Below are 21,020 nucleotides of genomic sequence, written 5' to 3'. Positions count from 1 at the left end.
CATTTCCGAAGACGAGGTTGTGGTGTAAATGGACGAGGTTGGAGACCATATGAAGACAACTTCAACCAAAGAGGAGAGAATTCATCAAGAGGTCGTGGAAGAGGAAACCCAAAATCAAGGTACGATAAATCAAGCATCAAATGCTATAGTTGTGGGAAATTTGGACATTATGCTTCTGAGTGCAAAACTCCAAACAACAATAGAGTTGAAGAGAAGTCCAACTATGTTGAAGAAAGGAGTAAAGAAGAAGATATGCTATTGATGGCTTACAAGAAAGATGAACCAAATGAGGTTCACAAGTGGTACCTTGATAGTGGTGCAAGCAACCACATGTGTGGAAATAAAAGCATGTTCGTGGAGCTTGATGAATCGGTGAAAACTGATGTGGCTTTAGGAGATGAATCGAAGATGGAAGTGAAAGGTAAAGGAAATATTCTCATCCGCTTGAAGAATGGAGATCATCAATTCATTTCCAACGTTTACTACATTCCAAGCATGAAGACCAACATCTTGAGCCTAGGACAACTCTTAGAGAAAGGTTATGACATTCGACTAAAAGATAATAGCCTTTCTTTAAGAGATAATGCAAATAATCTCATCACAAAGGTGCCAATGTCAAGCAATAGAATGTTTGTCCTAAACATTCAAAATGACATTGCACGATGTCTCAAGATGTGCTACAAGGAGGAATCTTGGCTTTGGCATCTTCGATTTGGGCATCTCAACTTTGGAGGCTTAGAGCTACTTTCCAAGAAAGAAATGGTGAAAGGATTACCTTGCATCAATCATCCAAATCAAGTGTGTGAAGGTTGCTTACTTGGAAAGCAATTCAAGATGAGTTTTCCAAAGGAGTCGGAGACAAGAGCAAGAAAGCCACTAGAACTCATACATACAGATGTATGTGGCCCAATCAAACCAAGTTCACTTGGTAAGAGTAACTATTTCCTTCTCTTTATTGATGACTTTTCAAGAAAAACATGGGTTTACTTTTTGAAACAAAAATCAGAAGTGTTTGAAAATTTCAAAAAGTTCAAAGCCCATGTTGAGAAGGAAAGTGGTCTTAAGATCAAGTCCATGAGATCAGATCGAGGAGGAGAATTCATGTCCAAGGAGTTTCTGAAGTATTGTGAAGATAATGGCATTCGAAGACAGTTGACGGTGCCAAGAACCCCTCAACAAAATGGAGTAGCGGAAAGAAAGAATAGGACAATACTTGAGATGGCAAGAAGCATGCTCAAGAGTAAGAAGCTACCAAAGGAGTTGTGGGCAGAAGCAGTTGCTTGTGCGGTTTATATATCAAACCGTTCTCCAACAAAGAGTGTTTTAGAAAAGACACCACAAGAAGCTTGGAGCGGAAGGAAGCCTGGAGTCTCACACCTAAGAGTCTTTGGAAGCATTGCTCATGCTCATGTTCCAGACGAGAAGCGGAGCAAACTAGATGATAAAAGTGAGAAGTACATCTTCATTGGGTATGACGCTAACTCCAAAGGCTACAAGCTCTACAATCCTGAAACAAAGAAGACAATCATTAGTCGGAATGTCATCTTTGATGAAGAAGGAGAATGGGATTGGAGATCAAATAATGAAGACTACAACTTCTTTCCATCCTTTGAAGAAGAGAATGTGGAACAACCGAGAGAAGAGTCAGCTACACCACCAACTTCACCAACAAAAAGTTCTCAAGGAGATGAAAGCTCAAGTGAAAGGACTCCACGTTTTAGAAGTCTACAAGACATCTACGAGGTAACCGAAAATCAAGACAATCTTACTCTATTTTGTCTATTTGCGGATTGCGAGCCTATGAACTTTGAAGAAGCCCAAGAAAAGAAGTCATGGAGAAGTGCAATGGATGAGGAAATCAAGTCGATTCAAAAAAATGATACATGGGAGTTAGCTTCACTTCCAAATGGGCACAAAGAATTGGTGTGAAGTGGGTGTACAAGGCAAAGAAGAACTCTAAAGGAGAAGTTGAAAGGTACAAGGCAAGATTGGTGGCAAAAGGCTATAGTCAAAGAGCCGGGATCGACTATGATGAGGTATTTGCTCCAGTTGCTCGCTTAGAAACGGTTAGACTAATCATTTCATTGGCAGCCCAAAAGAGTTGGAGGATACATCAAATGGATGTAAAATCAGCCTTCTTAAATGGAGACCTTGAGGAAGAAGTCTACATTGAGCAACCACAAGGCTACATAGTCAAAGGAGAAGAAGACAAAGTCTTAAGGCTGAAGAAGGCGCTTTATGGATTAAAGCAAGCACCAAGAGCATGGAACACTCGGATTGATAAGTACTTCAAGGAGAAAGGCTTCATCAAGTGTCCATATGAGCATGCACTTTATATCAAAACTCAAAACAATGATCTATTGATTGCATGCTTATATGTTGATGACTTGATATTCACTGGCAACAATCCGATTATGTTTGAAGATTTCAAGATGGAGATGACAAAGGAGTTCGAGATGACCGACATTGGATTGATGTCATACTACATTGGCATTGAAGTAAAGCAAGAAGAAAATGGACTCTTCATTACTCAAGAAGGTTATGCTAAAGAGGTGCTTAAGAAGTTCAAGATGGATGACTCAAACCCAGTTTGCACGCCAATGGAATGTGGAGTCAAGTTATCAAAAGAAGAAGAAGGAGAGAGTGTGGATCCAACACTCTTTAAGAGTCTAGTTGGAAGCTTACGCTATCTAACGTGCACAAGGCCCGACATCCTACACGCAGTTGGAGTTGTGAGTCGATACATGGAGCATCCAACAACAACTCATTTCAAAGCAGCAAAGAGGATCCTACGCTATATCAAAGGTACAATCAACTTTGGCTTGTACTACTCTATTTTTGACGATTACAAGCTTGTTGGATATAGCGATAGCGATTGGGGTGGAGATGTAGATGACCGGAAAAGCACAAGTGGCTTCGTGTTTTCATTGGAGAAACCGCTTTCACATGGATGTCAAAGAAGCAACCAATTGTCACTCTTTCTACTTGTGAAGCGGAGTATGTGGCAGCTACTTCATGTGTTTGCCATGCTATTTGGCTACGAAACTTGCTAAAGGAGTTGAACCTACCACAAGAGAAGCCAACGAAGATCTTTGTGGATAACAAGTCGGCAATAGCATTGGCGAAAAATCCAGTCTTCCATGATCGAAGTAAGCACATCGACACTCGTTATCACTACATTCGAGAATGTGTTACTAAGATGGATGTGCAATTGGAGTATGTGAAGACAAATGATCAGGTAGCTGATATCTTCACCAAACCACTCAAGCGAGAAGACTTTATCAAGATGAGGAGCTTGCTCGGAGTAACCAAATCAAGTTTAAGAGGGGGTGTTGAAAAATAAACTTGATTTGGATCAAACATTATTGGGTTAATCATGTGTTGATCCAAAACTTAGCCCAAATTCTAGAAAAATCATCCACCTCCTTAAAATAAAAATCTAGATATTCTTATAGAATTATCTAGATAATTAAGATAAAATAATCTAGATTTTTAAGTAGAATTCTCTAGATTTAAGGTTAAAATATGTAAGATATTTTGTACTTTGGAGGCTATAAATACCTCCACTCTCTTTTCATTTTGTATCACCAAGAAATAAACAAAGCTTGTAACAAGTAATAAAAATCTTCTTCTAAGTTATTAAATCTTTCTTCTTCACAAAATTTCTTTCTCTTCAAACACTTAAAACACTTTCTCCATCTCTACAAAGTTTTTCATTCCAACAAGATTTCGAACAACTTGTCTCCAAAGATCCTAACTTTGAGGTAACTGTAATGTTAATGTTCAAAACTTTATGGATTTTTTGACAGGGAGATATATATAATGTGTTCTTCTTTTTGTGGCAGGTTGTGACTCCTAGGATCTTTTCTCTGGTCTGTTTCCGTATAGCACCTGTGGCTGTTGATAACGATGAAAAGAAGTGCAACAACCTAAACCGCAGCCTCCTAGACGCAGTGAACTCTTCAGGGAAACTCTTATTTTCTCACACTGTAAGTCTCTCTCTCTCTCTCTCTCTCTCTCTCTCTCTCTCTCTCTCTCTCTCTCTCTCTCTCTCTCTCTCTCTCTCTCTCTCTCTCTCTCTCTCTCTCTCTCTCTCTCTCTCTCTCTCTCTCTCTCTCTCTCTCTCTCTCTCTCTCTCTCTCTCTCTCTCTCTCTCTCTCTTGTTCTTCCATCTTGTTGGATAATGTTCTTAAAATAAGGTATACTAGGATTAGATCCGCGCCCTGCGCGGGGTGAGGTTGATATTAAAATGATGTATTAAAATTATGAAACTGTATTTTGAATGGTTTGTATAATATAAAGTGAACTATATAGAACTTAAAAGTATATATTTTATAAAAATGAAATATAGTGGACTTCATGTAATAGACATTAATTCTTAAAATTGTTTGTTTATATTTGGTGGACTTTGGTGTATAGAATAATTTAATTTTGTTGGGCCTTATTTCATAGTTGTCTAAAATCAAAAAGAAAAATTAGTTTTCTTTAAAAAAAATTCAAGTTGCGTAATAAAGGGTGGCCACAAAAATAACACGCTACCTAGGTTGATCTTTTAATTTTTAATTTTCCACAATATTTATTACGATTAAATAGAAACCCAGCTGGTATCCTTAATTATATTTCGGGGCTTTTAAAAATATTTATATTGGGCTTTCGTGACAAAATTATAAGCCTAAATGTTACTGACCCACAAGTTGTAATTTTGTAATATTTTTTTGCTTAATCACCGACACAAAAAATAAATCGACAAAGAAATAGGCGGTGACGATGGCGAAAGGTTAGGGTTTGGTACCTCATGAATTGCAATTGGCAGTAGATCGTCCAGATAATTTCCTATCGTTTATATCCCCTTGTATAATTAGTTTTTCAGATTCTTCAGTGACATTGTCGTTCTGTTCATAGAAACATCTAATAACTTTTTTTTTTTTTTGCTTCAATCTAAACCGAAGGCGGAGGTCTCAAGAAAGTATCACCATCTTGCAAAAACTCTGATCCGTGAAGCTGGGTTGATTGAAGGTTACAATCCCAACTGTTGGAATTATTCAGGTTCGAGATTTGATAATGTTTAATTTTTAAAAAATTCTTTTATCTATCTCTCTATTTAGAAAGTAATATCATATATCCAATGATTTACCCTGTTTTGATATGTGTCCATTTGCAATGATTTTACATCCAGTCCATGGCAGTTTTACATAAGGATAATATGGAGTCATTGAATCGTTAAATTTTTATTCTTTTAGCAGTTTCTATTTATTTTTGTGATTAATAAATTAAATGGAGGAAAAATATATTATAACTTCACGTTTAAAATTCAAAGATAACATAAGGAGAAACACCAAATATGAAAGCAAAAAATCATAATTCAAAGCAACAAAACATAATTAAACGACAGCATTAAAACTTAGTTCGTAACCAGCTCAGGTCATCAATGATTCTTTTCTTCAGTAGGCATAGTATGGAATCCTATAAAAAAATATAGAAATAAGTGAGCATAAATATAATGTCTATTGAACAATCAAATTATATTACCTCATTCTGAAATACTGGATCTCTGGAACATCATCAGGCTCAAATAAAATTCTCGAAAATCCATCAATCGTTTTTACGTGCTTGAATCCACCTGATCATGAACCAAAAAGTAAACATTGGCCTAAACGAATACCAAAATAAACAAATACAGGTTTGAGCGAATTAGAACTGAAAGTTACCAACACCCCAATCAATTTCCCAAAACTGTAACACACATAGGACGATAGGGGCATTGGTTGAGTTCCAGTAGTTATCTAAAAACAGAGCAACTTCTCCATATGCTACACAGTTAATGTGTTCATACCTGTCAGTTAGAGTAAAGTAACACCATTTTAGTTATACGAAAAAACAGTGAGCATAAGTCTAGAAAGAAATGATAAAGGAAACAGACTCCATATTGACTAAAGAGAAGTAGAGGCTATGGTTCTCTATTTCAGCTTCTTCAATATCCCCTACTGCTACCATTGCTCCAAAAATATCTGGCCGATGAGATAATAAATGGTTAACGTTAAAACGGACAGCAAGCATAAGTAATCCAAAGTAACAGTAAGCATGGTAATTTAAAATAGAATAAAATATAAGTTTATAAAATGTACCAATAGAGAATTTGGGGTGAGCTAAGCCACGTTGTATGTTTTCGAAAGTTTGAAAACGATAATAGTGGCAAAAGGAGAGTGGTGGAATCTTGAAAATGATGGAAGAGTCACTGAGGTTAATTTGGTGTCGGTACCTTGTCACCCTTGTCACACCAAATGCATACGCAACTTCGAAGTTTTGTAACTCATACCAATCACCTTCCTCCATAGGGATTTCAAAAGAGTCATCCAAATCTTTTGTAAACGTGGCTTGGATGGATGGTTGAACCCTGTATTAAGATATTAAACCTATTAGTAATGAATTCACTCGACGTAATAAGAATAAAAAATATTAATATGTATATAACTCACTTGCTCATCTCCTAATATCAGTTGATATGTCTTTCTCGTTGTACCAACAACTGTGCTGCCCTTAATGAGTAACTTCACACAGACTGATTTCAAATGTTTCGAATGACTCAACTGGGATAAAACTGTATGAGTCTCCATGGAAACAGAATAATAAATAAAAAAAATGACCAACTTTTGCGATGATGTGGAGTGGTTTGACTCCAGGCTATATATAATCTTTTTAACCGAATATTGCATTTCTATAGTCAACGTAATTAGTTTAATGGGATATGGATGGGATACACGATATATTCATACCCTTATTTAGATACTCTAATCAATACTAATCGTACTATGTTTATTAAGTAAGGTAATATATAGTATATTCTTGCTTTAAAATTGAAACAATCAAAATTTATTGTTTCCTTATTAACATGCAGTCATTAGAATAAAATCCGGACAACAATTATATACAGATTGATTTAGTTTTATGTTTATAAACAATCATTTAATGGTCAACTATGTAGAAAATAAGCCCAAATAGTGGTTCGGATGAATTGTAGTTGCTGTGAAATTTCTTATTAGTTTAGTTTTCAAGGCCTTTTAAGCAAAGAATAGAATCTATTATTTCATATACTTTTACCATATAACCTCATCCTTACTTGAAGTAAAATTTAATAACTGCAGGCTTCGAGAAAGTTTGGCTTTATGAACTCAAACTAAAGGGATGAAGCTGTGAGGTACTTCTACACTTAAAGAAGGCCCTATAATATATAAGCACACAGCCCTTGTAAAACAGTTCTTTAACAGAACGGGTCTTTGCAATCTTATAAAATAGTAAGGGGAGAAGACATATCCGAAGACCTTAAAGAAACTGCTGCCTGGGAAAGACATCTCGACAAAATACCAATAAGGTCAGTTCTTAAGAATTAAGTAGAATAACAGCATGTTTTTAGGTATATTATTAAAACTGTTTGATAGACTGGTTAGGCTTGGAACAGTAGACATGCCATGGTAGTTCTTCTAAATGATTTCATGCTCATAGCCCTGCAAAATGGTGAAAATATAATATTTTGTTAAGTGTCGTACAGATTTACAAACAGGTGTTTTATACCTTTTGACAAATGTTCGTTTTATATAAACTATAGTGATGAATAAAATAGATTTCGTTAGACATAAAATGAGGTCCATGTTTTCAGTATAGTAAAACTGAAAAAGTAAGTACCTTATTTCATCACTTGCTCCTGTGTAGACTCTAACAGTACGATCTGAGTATCTTAACCACCTTCACTAAATAACAAAACAAATTACAAAAACCAGAAATTTACTTTAAACATTGTAAAAACCAATAGTCTAGAGGAACAAACCATCAATGACTCTCCTGAGTGAATTTGTTAGATAACAAATTCTGGAAAACTTCCTTGTATACAACATTCATTGTTGACTCCTCAGGTTTTCCATCATTGTCAGTAATAAGAATCTTCAAACCTTTTCTTGATTTTACTTGCGAGACAGCCACGTATAGTTGTCCATGTGAAAAAACTGGTCTAGGTAGAAATAAACCAACTCTTTCTAGCGATTGGCCCTGGCTCTTGTTAATGGTCATAGCAAAAGCAACTTTCAATGGAAATTGCCTACGCCTCATCTTGAAAGGAAGCCTAGTATCTGTTGGTGTAAGCAACACGCGATGCAAGAATACTTTCTGACCAACTTTAGTTCCTGTTATGACTTTTGCTTGGACAATATGATTACCCAAATGAGTTATCTGCAGCCTTGTCCCATTGCATAAACCTTCATTAGGTTCGAGATTTCTTAGAATCATTACCGGAGTCCCAACCTTCAGCCGAAGTGCATGAGAAGGTAATCCAGATGACTTGATACTATTTAGAAATTCAGGAGAGAATATCGAATCATCTCTGGAATTAAAATCAGACGGATCAATACTATCAGAGCTTAGATAAATCCTTTCCTCCCCTACATTGATAAACAAAAGCTTGGTAGTTGAATTTAAATTAAAACAACTAAGTCTACATAGATAGTGGAAAATTCATAGATGGGAATGTGTATACCTGTAAGACGATCTAACATATAGTTGTTGACCACATCAACATTTTCGTTTGTAGGACACAAAATAGCTCTTTCTTGGAAAAATGTAGGATCTTTAGAATCTTTGAAGGTTTCACCATACACCTCTGAAACAATAGACTCGATCGGATCTTTGGACTTTGTAATCAACAGATCTTTTGGAATTTCAATAATGCATTATCCATTATTAGGCTCATTAATCTTCCCATCTCCTAAATCCAAAATCTATTTAGAAAATTCCGTGATATCCTCTGCTTCACGCACATCTGTTTCTGAGAAAAGCCTCATGTTTTTGGTCAGCTCTAGCACTTTACAATGCTTCCATAAATAAGAAGAGTGCATTGTAGCCATAACAATATCAGCTCTGTTCCCCTTAGGAATAACTCGAAGGATTTGTGGAAAATCTCCTCCAAAAACAACAACTTTTCCACCAAAAGGTCTTTCGTCTGTGGTCTTCATAATATCACATAAAGTACGATCAAGCGCTTCAAAACAATGTTTATTCATCATAGGCGCTTCATCCCAAATAATTAGCGACGCTTTAGCTATTACTTCAGCCTTATCACTCCCTGGTTCAATATTGCACGTAGAGAACTCGTCTGGGTTAATGGGAATGCCAAAACTTGAGTGAGCTGTTCTTCCACCAGGGAGTAACAAAGAAGGTATGCCGCTAGATGCAAAATTCAGTACAATATCACCAGTTGATCGAATCGCAGCTGATAGAATATTCCATAAAAAGGTTTTCCATGTACCACCAAAACCGTAAACAAAGAAGACTCCGCCTTTCTTACTCTCTACAGCACCAATTATCTGCTCATACACTGACCTTTGCTCATCTGTCAACTTACCCATCCAGTCATTGTGATTAGCTCACAATTCGTCTCGGTCATAGTTCAACTCATCTTGCAATAGCTGATTCTCTTGAAACGTGTGCTCAGTAACAACCGGTTTTGGCATTGTTTCAAAATTTGCCAGGGAACTATTCTTACGGCGCAAAAGATTATCTATCAATATCAATGTCGCATTCAGCACTTCTTCATCACTCATAACCATTCCTGTTTCATATAAGGAAAAACTAAAACATTACTGATATAGTTAATTAACGAACAATTCAAACCTCAAAAACAGAACGCAAAAATATACCTGGGTTTCGACGCTTTTTCCTTTCAAGATAAAGCACATCCTCCGAGAGTATATCAAATGTTGAATCCCAGACCAATTTAGGAAAAGACAAACTCCCAGATACCAACATATTGGCATATAGGTTACGAACATATGCACCAGATGCCCAAAATGCACATTCCTTAAGACCTTCAATATATTCCTTATCATCATCTAGGAGACCAAGTTCATAACAGGCTTCCTCGAAACTCGGTTGAACAATCCCTTTGACAGCCTTAATGTCGTCGTAGCAACGCGGACCCTTAACCTTGTTAAGCATGACTTGTAAATAATATCGTTGTCCGGATAAAGGCGAAACCGATTCCAGTCTACCAATAGCAAAACCTCTTTTTCTAGGATTCCAGACTTTCAGCTTTGCATCGGAAACGAATCTAGTAGGAAGTTCTGGGTACGTTATATCTCTTGCTTCAGGGTAGATTTCACAACAGTCGAACCTAGCAATGAACATTGTCTTAGATAAGTGCACTCGACCCAACACACTCTCCACTATGTCACCGTCTTTGTAAATCACAGGTAGCTTCTCCACTGGTGTGGATCTATATTGTGTTGGGAAACCAAATATTCTCCAAGTTGATTCACAGGCCGATATATATCTGCATAACATATAATGTACAGAAAATGAAATTCAGTATAATACATTACAATCGATTTTAAAACTATAGCAGGAAAAGCATACCTTGCATCAAAATATTTTTTTATCTCATCAACTTCTGGTTCTACAGCAATTGCCCCAGTAATGTCCACTCCCTCTAGTGGAGCTGGTATTTGATTTGTTTCTGCTCCAGAAATCTCAACATTCTTTTTTCCAGTACAACTGTCTCAAAGCAACATCGGAAACATTGTATGCATTCGAGATGGAACGTTCATCTGAAATATGAAACCAAAGTCACTAATAATTATAGTTACTTAACTTAATAATGAAGAGATGATATAAATAATATGCAAAGCTTCAAAGGCTTTGATTTACCTTTCCAGACTTTTATTTTGCCGAAACGCAACACTACGATGATCTTATGTTCACCTCTTAGTTGGATAGCATCATTGACATCTGTCGCAAATTTACCCCATAGCACCATCGGCAGACGATCATCACTGCAAAAAATATAAAAACAGAGCTTTAAGCTTCTACCCAAAAATGCTGGACGTCAAATAAAACAAAAATATCTTAAGATATTCTCCCTTTTTCACGCAAAAGACAACAAAAAATGGACAAAATAAGAGTCTTACTCCTGATTCCTTAATTCCAGTGACAACTTCTGTATATCTTTTCCATTCACGGAAACAACTTCCACATGGGATACCTCAACAAACTGTCCAATAGCATCTGCAATAAGGGAACCATACAAATCAACGTTTAAACCAAAAAGTCATCTAACAAATACAACCGTAATGAATGATATAAGACTCACCAACCAAGTAGTCCGTGTTCAGACTACCATCCTTAATAGACTCATACTTGACCGGGTCTAAACCAGTCAAGTTTGAAGGCAAAGCATCACACATTCTTAGTCGAGTTGTCGGGAGGAACACAATTCGGTAAGGGTGCTTTGTGGGGTGATAAGATCCAGCAGCCATTGTGATGATGAAATTCACCATCAACTTCGTTTCACAGTACCATGGATCATATCGCCCTGCAAGATAAATTAGCAACATAAGAAGAGTTTCAAAATGAACTAATATATATGTTTAAAACAGCGTGCTTACTTTTGAATCAGCTAACACCATTTCCATTGTTTCTCCCAGAGCACAAGAATACTGCTTCCAAAGACGAATCACCTTAACACGAATTTTCCACATCGACTTGAACGGCTTCAAATCGCTAACAAAGTCTAAACATGCCATTAGAATTGAAAGTCACAGAATATTAGAGAGAAGGAAATAGAGAGAACACGATATCGTTGAAGCACTTCCATCTTCCATATTTATATAAGTTTCAATTTATTCCGCATAAATGCGATATTACACAAAATATACGCTTGATCATACTAATTGGCAATTTTCAAGTTAAAATATATTCAAATGTTTTGTTTTTGGAAGTTAATAAATACCGCAGAAGACTATTTTAGGTTAATATTAAACTTGCAAATCAAGGATTCCGTTTTTCCTTTCCGTGGTTGAAAAAATATTATTATTCACGGCAATCAGCACTAATTATATAAATTCAAAATTTTGCCTGATTGCAATCAAGTATTTCCATATACAATATGATATTGACCAAAATAAATACCTTAATTCGCGTTTGAGATCACCATATTTTAAAAAGAGCACTCATTTGTATCCTAAATCATATTCGTTTGATCATATTTCAAAGATCATAATCTTCCAATTTATGATTATGAATTGATGAGATGAAGTAAATATTATACATTTACATATATGGAAATTATGATTTTCAATTCCTGGGGTTTTATTTTATTCAAATATTTTTGACTGGCTACAGAGATCATTTTGAAATTAAATCATTTTGTTTGTATTAGTACATACAAATGATCATAATAACATTTGAATATAAAAAAAAAGGTTTCTCCAATTTTGCAGGGAATATTTAGAATCATAATTGAGAAAAACATCTCAACTTAAACTGTTCATATATTTGTTTATGATTCAATTTAATATGCATATTTTAATTTTTGTGTTTTAAATTCTTGGAAATGATTATATGAAGATTTGTAGAAACTGATGAGCGTGAAACAGAGGATATCAAACGGACATAGTTTGATTAAGCACAATGGTGATAGTAGATGATATGTGTAATAGAGTTCAAATAATATCAAAAGGAGATAGGAGATAGGAGGTAGGAGATTCTTGGTATGTGATTATTCCAATTTACTATATTAAACTATATCATATAATGTTATATACATTATATACATCATTGACTAAATGAGCTTCTTGTTTTAAGAATTCGAGAGATGCAAATATGGAATGTCTGTCCAATGGCAATAATAGTAAATTGCTAGGGTGAGTGTGGCTGTTTTCAAAAGGGGTCTGAGAAGCTCTATTTGTCTGACACGTCGCCATAATGGCACGCCTGTAAATATATTACCATTTTAAGGTTACTCTTTTTTTTTGCTTCCTTTTTAATAGTAAGGGGATATATGTATTTGGTTTCCGTTGGCAAACAGATATTGTCGGAAAAATTCGTGCTACGTTTCGCCATAGGAGCGCCATTGACGGAGGAGAAGCACGTGATGGAGGCATGGAAGGTTATCCAGGAAGAAGCATCATTTTTGCTTTCCAAGTAAAATAAGTTCAAAAGAACTTTATGAGAAAACCTGCTGTTCTTGCCAACAAACCGAAGCACTAGTTTGGTTTGGTTTAATTTGAACTTCGGTTTGGTCTCCAAACGTATTTACTATTTTGTGTGATTGTGTGCAATTTTTTACCAATTGAGTGTATGAGTGTATCTTATCGTCTTTTCTTATTTTTTCTTGTCATCTTTTGATTTATTAGATCATCAAGAATGATGCCTCCTGAAATACACAGATACCACTAAATCCCTCTGGTACCAACAAACCCATACTGGACTCAACCAGCCATATAAACCCCACTACCGAAACAGCCAAAATACAAACAAATCTATCTCATCATCATCAAAAACCAAAAGGATGAGACATTATCTGAGCACAATTACTAATCAGAGGGAAGATGTTCCTCACTCTTAAATAAGCCTTGCAACCAAACCGGAGGACCACTTGCCACATATGACTTCAGGTTGCTTAATTTTGACACACTTTGAGCGATGAGGAAAGCCCCTCTATTAGCAACTCTTTCTTCCTTCAATGTTTGCCAACCTCCTCATAATTTCAGATGACTGGTACCTAAAATTTAGCCATGCTTTGGGTCTAGTGGTCGTACTTGAGAAGATTTGATCATCCATAGCAATAATCACTCGGTTAAGATGATGGGCTGCCATACTCTCAGTTGTCCATAATATCTCTTGGAACTTTGCCTCTTGTAAGGTTGTGATATTAGGAAAATCCCTTCTGCTATGTATCATAACCCGCCCCCCTGAATCCCTAAGAACCCAACCTGCACCTCAGCGTTGTTTTCTGATACTCCAATCAACCCTAATGTTGCCTTTTAGCCATCCACTCTGTGGTGGTGACTAGACCTTTTTCCTTGCATTCATTTCCATCTTCTCTTCATTCTCTCTGCTCTTCTGGTTTTGCTGAGCAAGGAACCACAAATCTGCTTCCTCGTTAACTTTTATCATCATCAGATTAGGCACCATAGATTTCCCCTGAAACAAAATCCCATTCCTATTTTTCTACAAGTACCAAATAGACCATGGGATTGCTCTTCTAACCTTCTCCGGTATGTTCTTATCAGGCATTACCATTAACAAATAGTGAAAGTTGGAATAATGAGAGATATCACTGAACCTATTTTCTGTACATGGAACATTTGAAAACGTCCACAAGGGTTTAGCAATAAAAAATAAGAAGATTGTTCGCCCAAACCCTTGGAACATACTACAGCCCCAGGTGGCGAAGAGCCAACATCGAGGTGCCAAACCTTCCTATTAGAGATATGTTGGGCCGGAAGATATGTTTCTTACGGACCTAGATTGTGAAGCCCGTGAAACCCATGAAAACCCCCAAGACTAAAAGGAAAGACTTGAAGAACAAGTTTATCTCAAGATATTCTTAGCATATTTACATTAAGTGTTTAAGAAAGTTAGCATTATCTAGTGATAACATTATGTTAATGTTACCGCTATATATGTGCATCTTGTATTCTCATATCAAACATAACACAATCTATTCTATTATACTTTACATGGTATCAGAGTATTCGATTCTTAGGGATCAAGATTAAAGCTTCTGCGTTATAACTTCTAAGCTTTGATGATGATCATCATCGGTGGTGTTGACGATGATGAAGACGGAGACGATCAAGAAGATGACGTGAAGCAACAAAAGCTTGAAATAAGTTTACGTGATCTCTAACTAATAGGGTTTGGTTTTATTAATTAAGAATGGTGGTGGGTTTTTGGGTATGTGGCCGGTGAGTGCAAGAATTAAAGAGAGGTTTAACGGTGTTTAAGGGTTTGGGGGTTTCATGTGGGTTAATTTTGTCTGAGATTTATTAAATAGTTTAGAATATCTCAAAGTGTTGTTTTCCATAGTTTGGAATATTTTTGTTAGAGACTATTCTATAGTTTATAATTTTTCAAAGATTTCTTGCGTTATATTCCATAGTTTGGGATATTGTGGTTATAGTTTAACCATTATGGGGGAGTTTTAGTTATGCTCATGTTTTTAGTTCAATTTGTTTAGTCCAAGTTACGGACTGTCCGAGATAGGACGATTGTTTTTTGGAGCTGCAGTTGTGCCCACGGGATATATTCCCATTGTCAAGACCAAAGAAGAGCTGAAGTTTTCATCCCTCCTTGTCTAAAGTTAAAGTTTATTCCCGGAGGAACCTACTGATTTTTTTTCCTCGACATAGTATCCACGACATACGTGGTCTGCTTTGTGATTGCAGATTTGCGTGTTGCATCCCACGTTTGTCGTGCGGGAGAGTATTAGAGATATGTTGGGACGGAAGATATATATCTTACGGACCTAGATTGTGAAGCCCGTGAAACCCATGAAAACCCTCAAGACTAAAAGGAAAGACTTGAAGAACAAGTTTATCACAAGATATTCTTAGCATATTTACATTAAGTGTTTAAGAAAGTTAGCATTATATAGTGTTAATATTATGTTAATGTTACTGCTATATATATGCATCTTTTATTCTCATATCAAACATAACACAATCTATTCTATTATACTTTACACTTCCTGTCGATGTGAGCTCTTGAGGAGGCAACCCTTCTCCCGAAGTTAACGGGCTATTTTGCCGAGTTCCTTACAGAGAGTTGTCTCGCGCCCCTGTAAATATAATTACTGAGAAAGTTCTATAGAAAAAAGGAATTTCAATGAAGGAATAGTCATTTTCAAGCTCAACTAACTGAAATCTAGTTTTAAAATCAAAAATATATGAATAAACCGCACGCTTGACAACATGGATCCATCTTGACCCTTCTTTCACGGTAACTTTCCAGCTGGGATATCTTTGTTCAAAGCCCTCCAAAATGAAAGTTTTATCTTAGGAGGAGCTTCAATTTTCCAGGCTGCCATTTTCAGATCATTAAGCGAAGGTTTTGTTTTCGCTTGTCTAATATCATTTACTCTGGTCAACCGATACCAGTAACTAGACTTGACTGAATAACATCCATTCCTATTATGCTGCCACACCCAATTCTTCATCGAACAATTCGTGCAACTTATCAATCCTCCGGCATCTATTATCTCTGTCAATAAGGCCACTGACCTTCAGAAGCAAGTCCACAGAGATGCTTTTCATTAAAGGCCTTCTAGGAGGATCACTTTGAATCCATTCATCTATTTGGTTTTTTTTTTTTTTTGTGATTAGCTACATATATATGTGCAACTAATGACAATAAACTTGTTCTAAGCATATATAAATATCAATCTATTAAACTATTATACTGTTAACTGAAACACGTAAGCTGAAATATTGGTTTTAGTTATTTTGACACATTAAAAGTATTATTTTAATTTTGTTTTAATTATTCTAATATTTCTTATTTACTAATCAAATTCTGTTACTTATGTTGTTTTGTATTTCGCAGATGGTATTGGACTCAAGAACTTAATTGATTAGGAAATAATTCATTTAAAGACATAAATATTAGCCTTTGAAGTATTTAAATAATTTAAGGAGGATTTTAACGCATTTCTATAATTCTTAAATTTTTTATTTTAGAGAAATACAAAAAAAAAAAATTGGTAGAAATATATTCCTCTAAAATATAAATTTCATCAACTTTTGAATTTTTGTGCATGAAGAAAAAATAGAATATTTTTTTTCTATAAAAATAATAAAAACCTAATTATCTATATATCATATAGATAGAGAAAATTAAGGAATAAATCGAATAAAAACTTGAATAAGTGAAAATGATAAATACCTAATCACTTTATATCACCATGAAAAGATGAATACAAATAAAAGTCAATTCATGGGAAAGTGAGAGTCATTGAGGAAACTTTTTTCTATCATGTTTTTTTTGGTCACCCAGTCTATCTTTTATTCAACTAGGGGCGGAGCTCCGCGTAAGCGCGGGGTTGTAGACAATCAAAGGTGTTGTAATACTTTAAAAATGTAAGAAGAGGTGGATTCGGGTGAATTTTTGGTTTAGTTGTAGTGATTTTAATTGATAAACTAAAGTTTTATATATATTTTGGGCTGTAATGGGTTTTACAGTAAACATAAGTTAATTTAATGCAGAATTTAAAATTGAATTGGAGTTATGGAATTGGACCAAGGTCTCTTGTTGGTTGATGAGGGGAATTGAATAGCTTTTCTTTTCTCCGAGCTTTGAGTTATCCCGCTGAGATTTTGTAATCAAGGCGATGTTCCTGTTGTAGAATTTGATTTGTCTGCTGAGAAATTTATCAATTGAGGAAGGTGCTAGTTATATTGCATTGAATTGCTGCACTTGGTGGTTGGTATTGATGGAGTTTATGAATTGTTGGAGAATCTCTCAATGTTTTCTTCTAAACCTGCAAAAGTATGTTTTGTAAAACATAGTGTGTACGGTCGTATTTATATAAGGAAGTCGTATCACATGTGATGCGACCCAAATCATCAGCTATGGCTCAACGAAGAGTTTAAGGTACGAACCAGCTAAGCAACTGATCATAGCTTGGTTTAATGGGTATTTTATGGGCCTTATCGGTTTGATCCATGAAGTTCTAGACCGAGAGAAGCTAATGGGCTTGATGCAGAACGTGGAGGCCTTATGCTCAATAAGAAATCAGTGTTTGGATTTGTCCAAGAAAGGCCCACCAAGAAAATACAAGCAATGGTCGTATAATATATCAATCTGACGGCAATTCCGAGATCTTCGACTATGCAAAAGGACAAAACAAGTCGAGGAGTTCTGCGACCAAAAGTTTCCATATTCGGTCAACAGTCTTGGTCTTTGGTCAAGTCAATATTCATAGTCAAGTCTTTATGGTTTTAAGAGCTTTATAGTTTCTAGGATTGACTAGAATATTTATTTCTTCAACAACCTATTATATAAAGGCTTGCTATTGTATTGCTTTAATCATTCAAATTTTTAATAAAAACCTTTCCTTTTAACTTGTTGAATCATTTGTTCTTCATCGAACATCTTATCTTCTGAGTCGTCAGAGTGTGTCATATCTTCGGGCTTAGAAGTTGGTAGTATCAAGAGACTTTCCGCACCTCTTGTGTCACCTTTCGATCCACATCCCTTGATCGTCTGTGCTTTCTATCTCATTCGGTGCAAGGCTTATCCAATCTACCAACCTTAGAGTGATCCTTAATTTAGGGCGTATCATGTGGTATCAGAGCCACTCTGAGGTTTGGAGTTCTTCACAGCCAGCCATTCGTAACTCTTCATCTTCTAAGAGATCATCTGTGTCTTTTGGACTACTGAAGAGAAACCATGAAGAGAAGCCAACCATTCTTAAATATTCAGCTTTTAGGAGATCAACTGTGTCTTTTGGACTACTGATCAACCATGAAGATAAGTCAGCGGGCAAAGCACAAGAAGAAAACTTGCAAGAATGGAGGTACAACAAACGCACAGCCGAGATGAGAGAACAATCTGAGCGTGACCAAGAGAAGGAAGCCAAGAAGTCACGACCGGAGAGAGACAAATGGAAGAAACCACTCAGCAAAGAAGAGACTCCATCAACCAGAACTGAAGAGAAGAGGAATAAAGGTTTTGAGAAATGGCTGGAGAGTTTCAAGGCTAGGATCCATCAAAGTATCACAAACCCAAGTCCATCTTCAGTTTTAGAAGAAGATCAGGAGGCCAAAGATATCGAACCGGAGCTATCAACTGTTTATGTCCGAGCAGAATCTAAGGACGATCTCGGTCCAATCTTTGATGAAGAGGAAGAGCCATTCGGACGATGGACGATGGACGATGATCTTGATCCCATCTTTGATGAGGAAGACGATCACTTGGGCGATGATCTTGGTCCCATCTTTGATGAGGAAGACGATCACTTGGACGATGATTCTGGTCCAATCTTTGATGATGAGGAAGAACCAGAGGCTGCAAGTGTTCTCCTGGCTGTCCAAAAAGTGGCAGAAGACGTGGTTGATAGTGGACCAAAAGCTGGTAATGAAAAAGATCTCACAACCGCTTATGCTTCAGCTGATATTCTCGGTTCTTTTTCATGTGATAAACTGGTTCAGCCATTCGTTTGCAAGGAGTACGGCCCAGTGAAGCTACTAAGGCATGAAGAGGGTATGCAACACTTCGTATTTGAGCCAGTAGAAGAGACACGTGATCAAAGCAACAATGACCAGTACTTGGTGAAAAATATAGCAAAAGTGGAGCAGAAGAATGTTGGTTCATTCATCCTAGAAGGTCTGGATTTGAGGACAAATCCTTTTAAAGGAGGAGGGGATGATGCGACCCAAATCATCAGCTATGTCTCAACGAGGAGCTTAAGGTACGAACCAGCTAAGCAACTGATCATAGCTTGGCTTAATGGGCATTTTATGGGCCTTATCGGTTTGATCCATGAAGTTCTAGACCGAGAGAAGCTAATGGGCTTGATGCAGAACGTGGAGGCCTTATGCTCAATAAGAAATCAGTGTTTGGATTTGTCCAATAAATGCCCACCAGGAAAATACAAGCAATGGTCGTCTAATATATCAATCTGACGGCAATTTCGAGATCTTCAACCATGCAAAATGACGGAACCAGTCGAAGAGTTCTGCGACCAAAAGTTTCAATATTCGGTCAACAGTCTTGGTCTTTGGTCAAGTCAATATTCTTAGTCAAGTCTTTATGGTTTTAAGAGCTTTATAGTTTCTAGGATTGACTAGAATATTTATTTCTTCCACTGCCTATTATATAAAGGCTTGCTATTGTATTGTTTTAATCATTCAACTTTTTAATAAAATTCTTTCCTTTTAACTTGTTGAATCATTTGTTCTTCATCGAACATCTTATCTTCTGAGTCGTCGGAGTGTGTCATATCTTCGGGATTAGAAGTTGATAGTATCAAGAGACTTTCCGCACCTCTTGTGTCACCTTTCGATCCACATCCCTTGATCGTTTGTGCTTTCTAGCTCATTTGGTGCAAGGCTTATCCAATCTACCAACCTTAGAGTGATCCTTAATTTAGGGTGTATCATTGATACGTCCTAGATTCGGACAGGATCACTCAGCCGGACTAAGGGGATATGAACTCGCTAAAAAGGGAGAACTGATGGATTGAATGGTGACACAAGAGGGGCGGAAAGTCTCTTGATACTACCAGACTTCAGTTGTTGTTTGATATGACGCACAAGCCCAACGGAATAGAGAAGTTTGCTTGGAGCTAACGACACCAAGAAACAAGAAGTGTTTTACAAAGAACAAAGAGAAACTCATAAAAAAGGAAAAATTCAATGATTTATTTCGTGGCTCAAAGGCCTTATTTATAGGATTACAAGTTGTAGAAATCCAAAGAAGAATGTGCTAAAACCAAGACATAGAAATTAGAAATGAAGACTTTGACTAAAAACCGAAATTAATGATTTTTTTAATTCTTTTTCCCATGCACGACCAAGACTTCCTTGCTGAATCCCTCTTGGTATTCTTGATGAGAATGGGCTTGAAATGGACTGAGGAAAGGTCTGGTCAAATTTGGTGTAAAACCGACCCAAATTGAATTTGTTATGAATTTTTCTTTGGGCTGAAAATGCTCATTTCGCCCAGCAACTAAACCAACTCCATCTTCAGTGTCACTTAGCTCATTCAGCTCCAAGCTAGTGTCACTTAGCTCACTCAGCTCATCCAGCTGAGATATGTAAGTGTCACTTTGATTCAGCTCGACCATCTCGCCCAAGTGTTCATGTGTGTCTAGCTCCATGATATCTTCAAGGTCAATTGATCGTTGCTTCCACTTAGTTCCTTCCATAGGTGTGGCATCCACAGATATGCATTCACTCCCTAAGTCCTTTCTTTTCCAAGTTAGCGTCTGGCTCGACCATGGTTGCATCAACTGATGGGGAAACCTCGGTTGGGTCGAGTTGTGCACCATCTTGGCTCGGGTCTACGATCCAGGGCGCATCATTCCTTCCCTCTTGAAAAGGATTTGTCTTCAAATCCATTTTACCTGAATCCAAAGAAAATGAATCAGACAAAAAGAATTTTAAAATCATGTAAAATTCATTGAAGGAAAATTTTGGAAAGAAACTTCCTTGGAGTATTGATGCCATTTTCCTTGAGTACATGAATCTCCAAAC

At 36.5% G+C, this 21,020-nt stretch overlaps 1 protein-coding gene and 1 long non-coding RNA gene across 2 annotated transcripts; both read left to right on the top strand.

The window, feature by feature from the left end:
• The first annotated feature begins 2,432 nt into the window (after positions 1 to 2,432).
• On the top strand, positions 2,433 to 3,053 carry LOC125589909 (uncharacterized mitochondrial protein AtMg00810-like). Its single transcript, XM_048762591.1, has one exon. The coding sequence runs from the start codon at positions 2,433 to 2,435 to the stop codon at positions 3,051 to 3,053; it is 621 nt and encodes a 206-aa protein (XP_048618548.1).
• Positions 3,054 to 4,055: 1,002 nt separating this feature from the next.
• On the top strand, positions 4,056 to 16,099 carry LOC111210486. Its single transcript, XR_002661813.2, has 5 exons — positions 4,056 to 4,852; positions 4,950 to 5,046; positions 7,143 to 7,195; positions 7,294 to 7,369; positions 12,848 to 16,099. It is a non-coding gene; the product is annotated as an uncharacterized LOC111210486 (long non-coding RNA).
• Positions 16,100 to 21,020: the final 4,921 nt, after the last annotated feature.

Source organism: Brassica napus, chromosome C7 (genome assembly GCF_020379485.1).
Source record: "Brassica napus cultivar Da-Ae chromosome C7, Da-Ae, whole genome shotgun sequence".
Lineage (NCBI taxonomy): Eukaryota > Viridiplantae > Streptophyta > Magnoliopsida > Brassicales > Brassicaceae > Brassica > Brassica napus.
The sequence above is the reverse complement of the archived record's forward strand: the minus strand, read 5'-3'. Positions and strand labels throughout refer to the sequence as shown.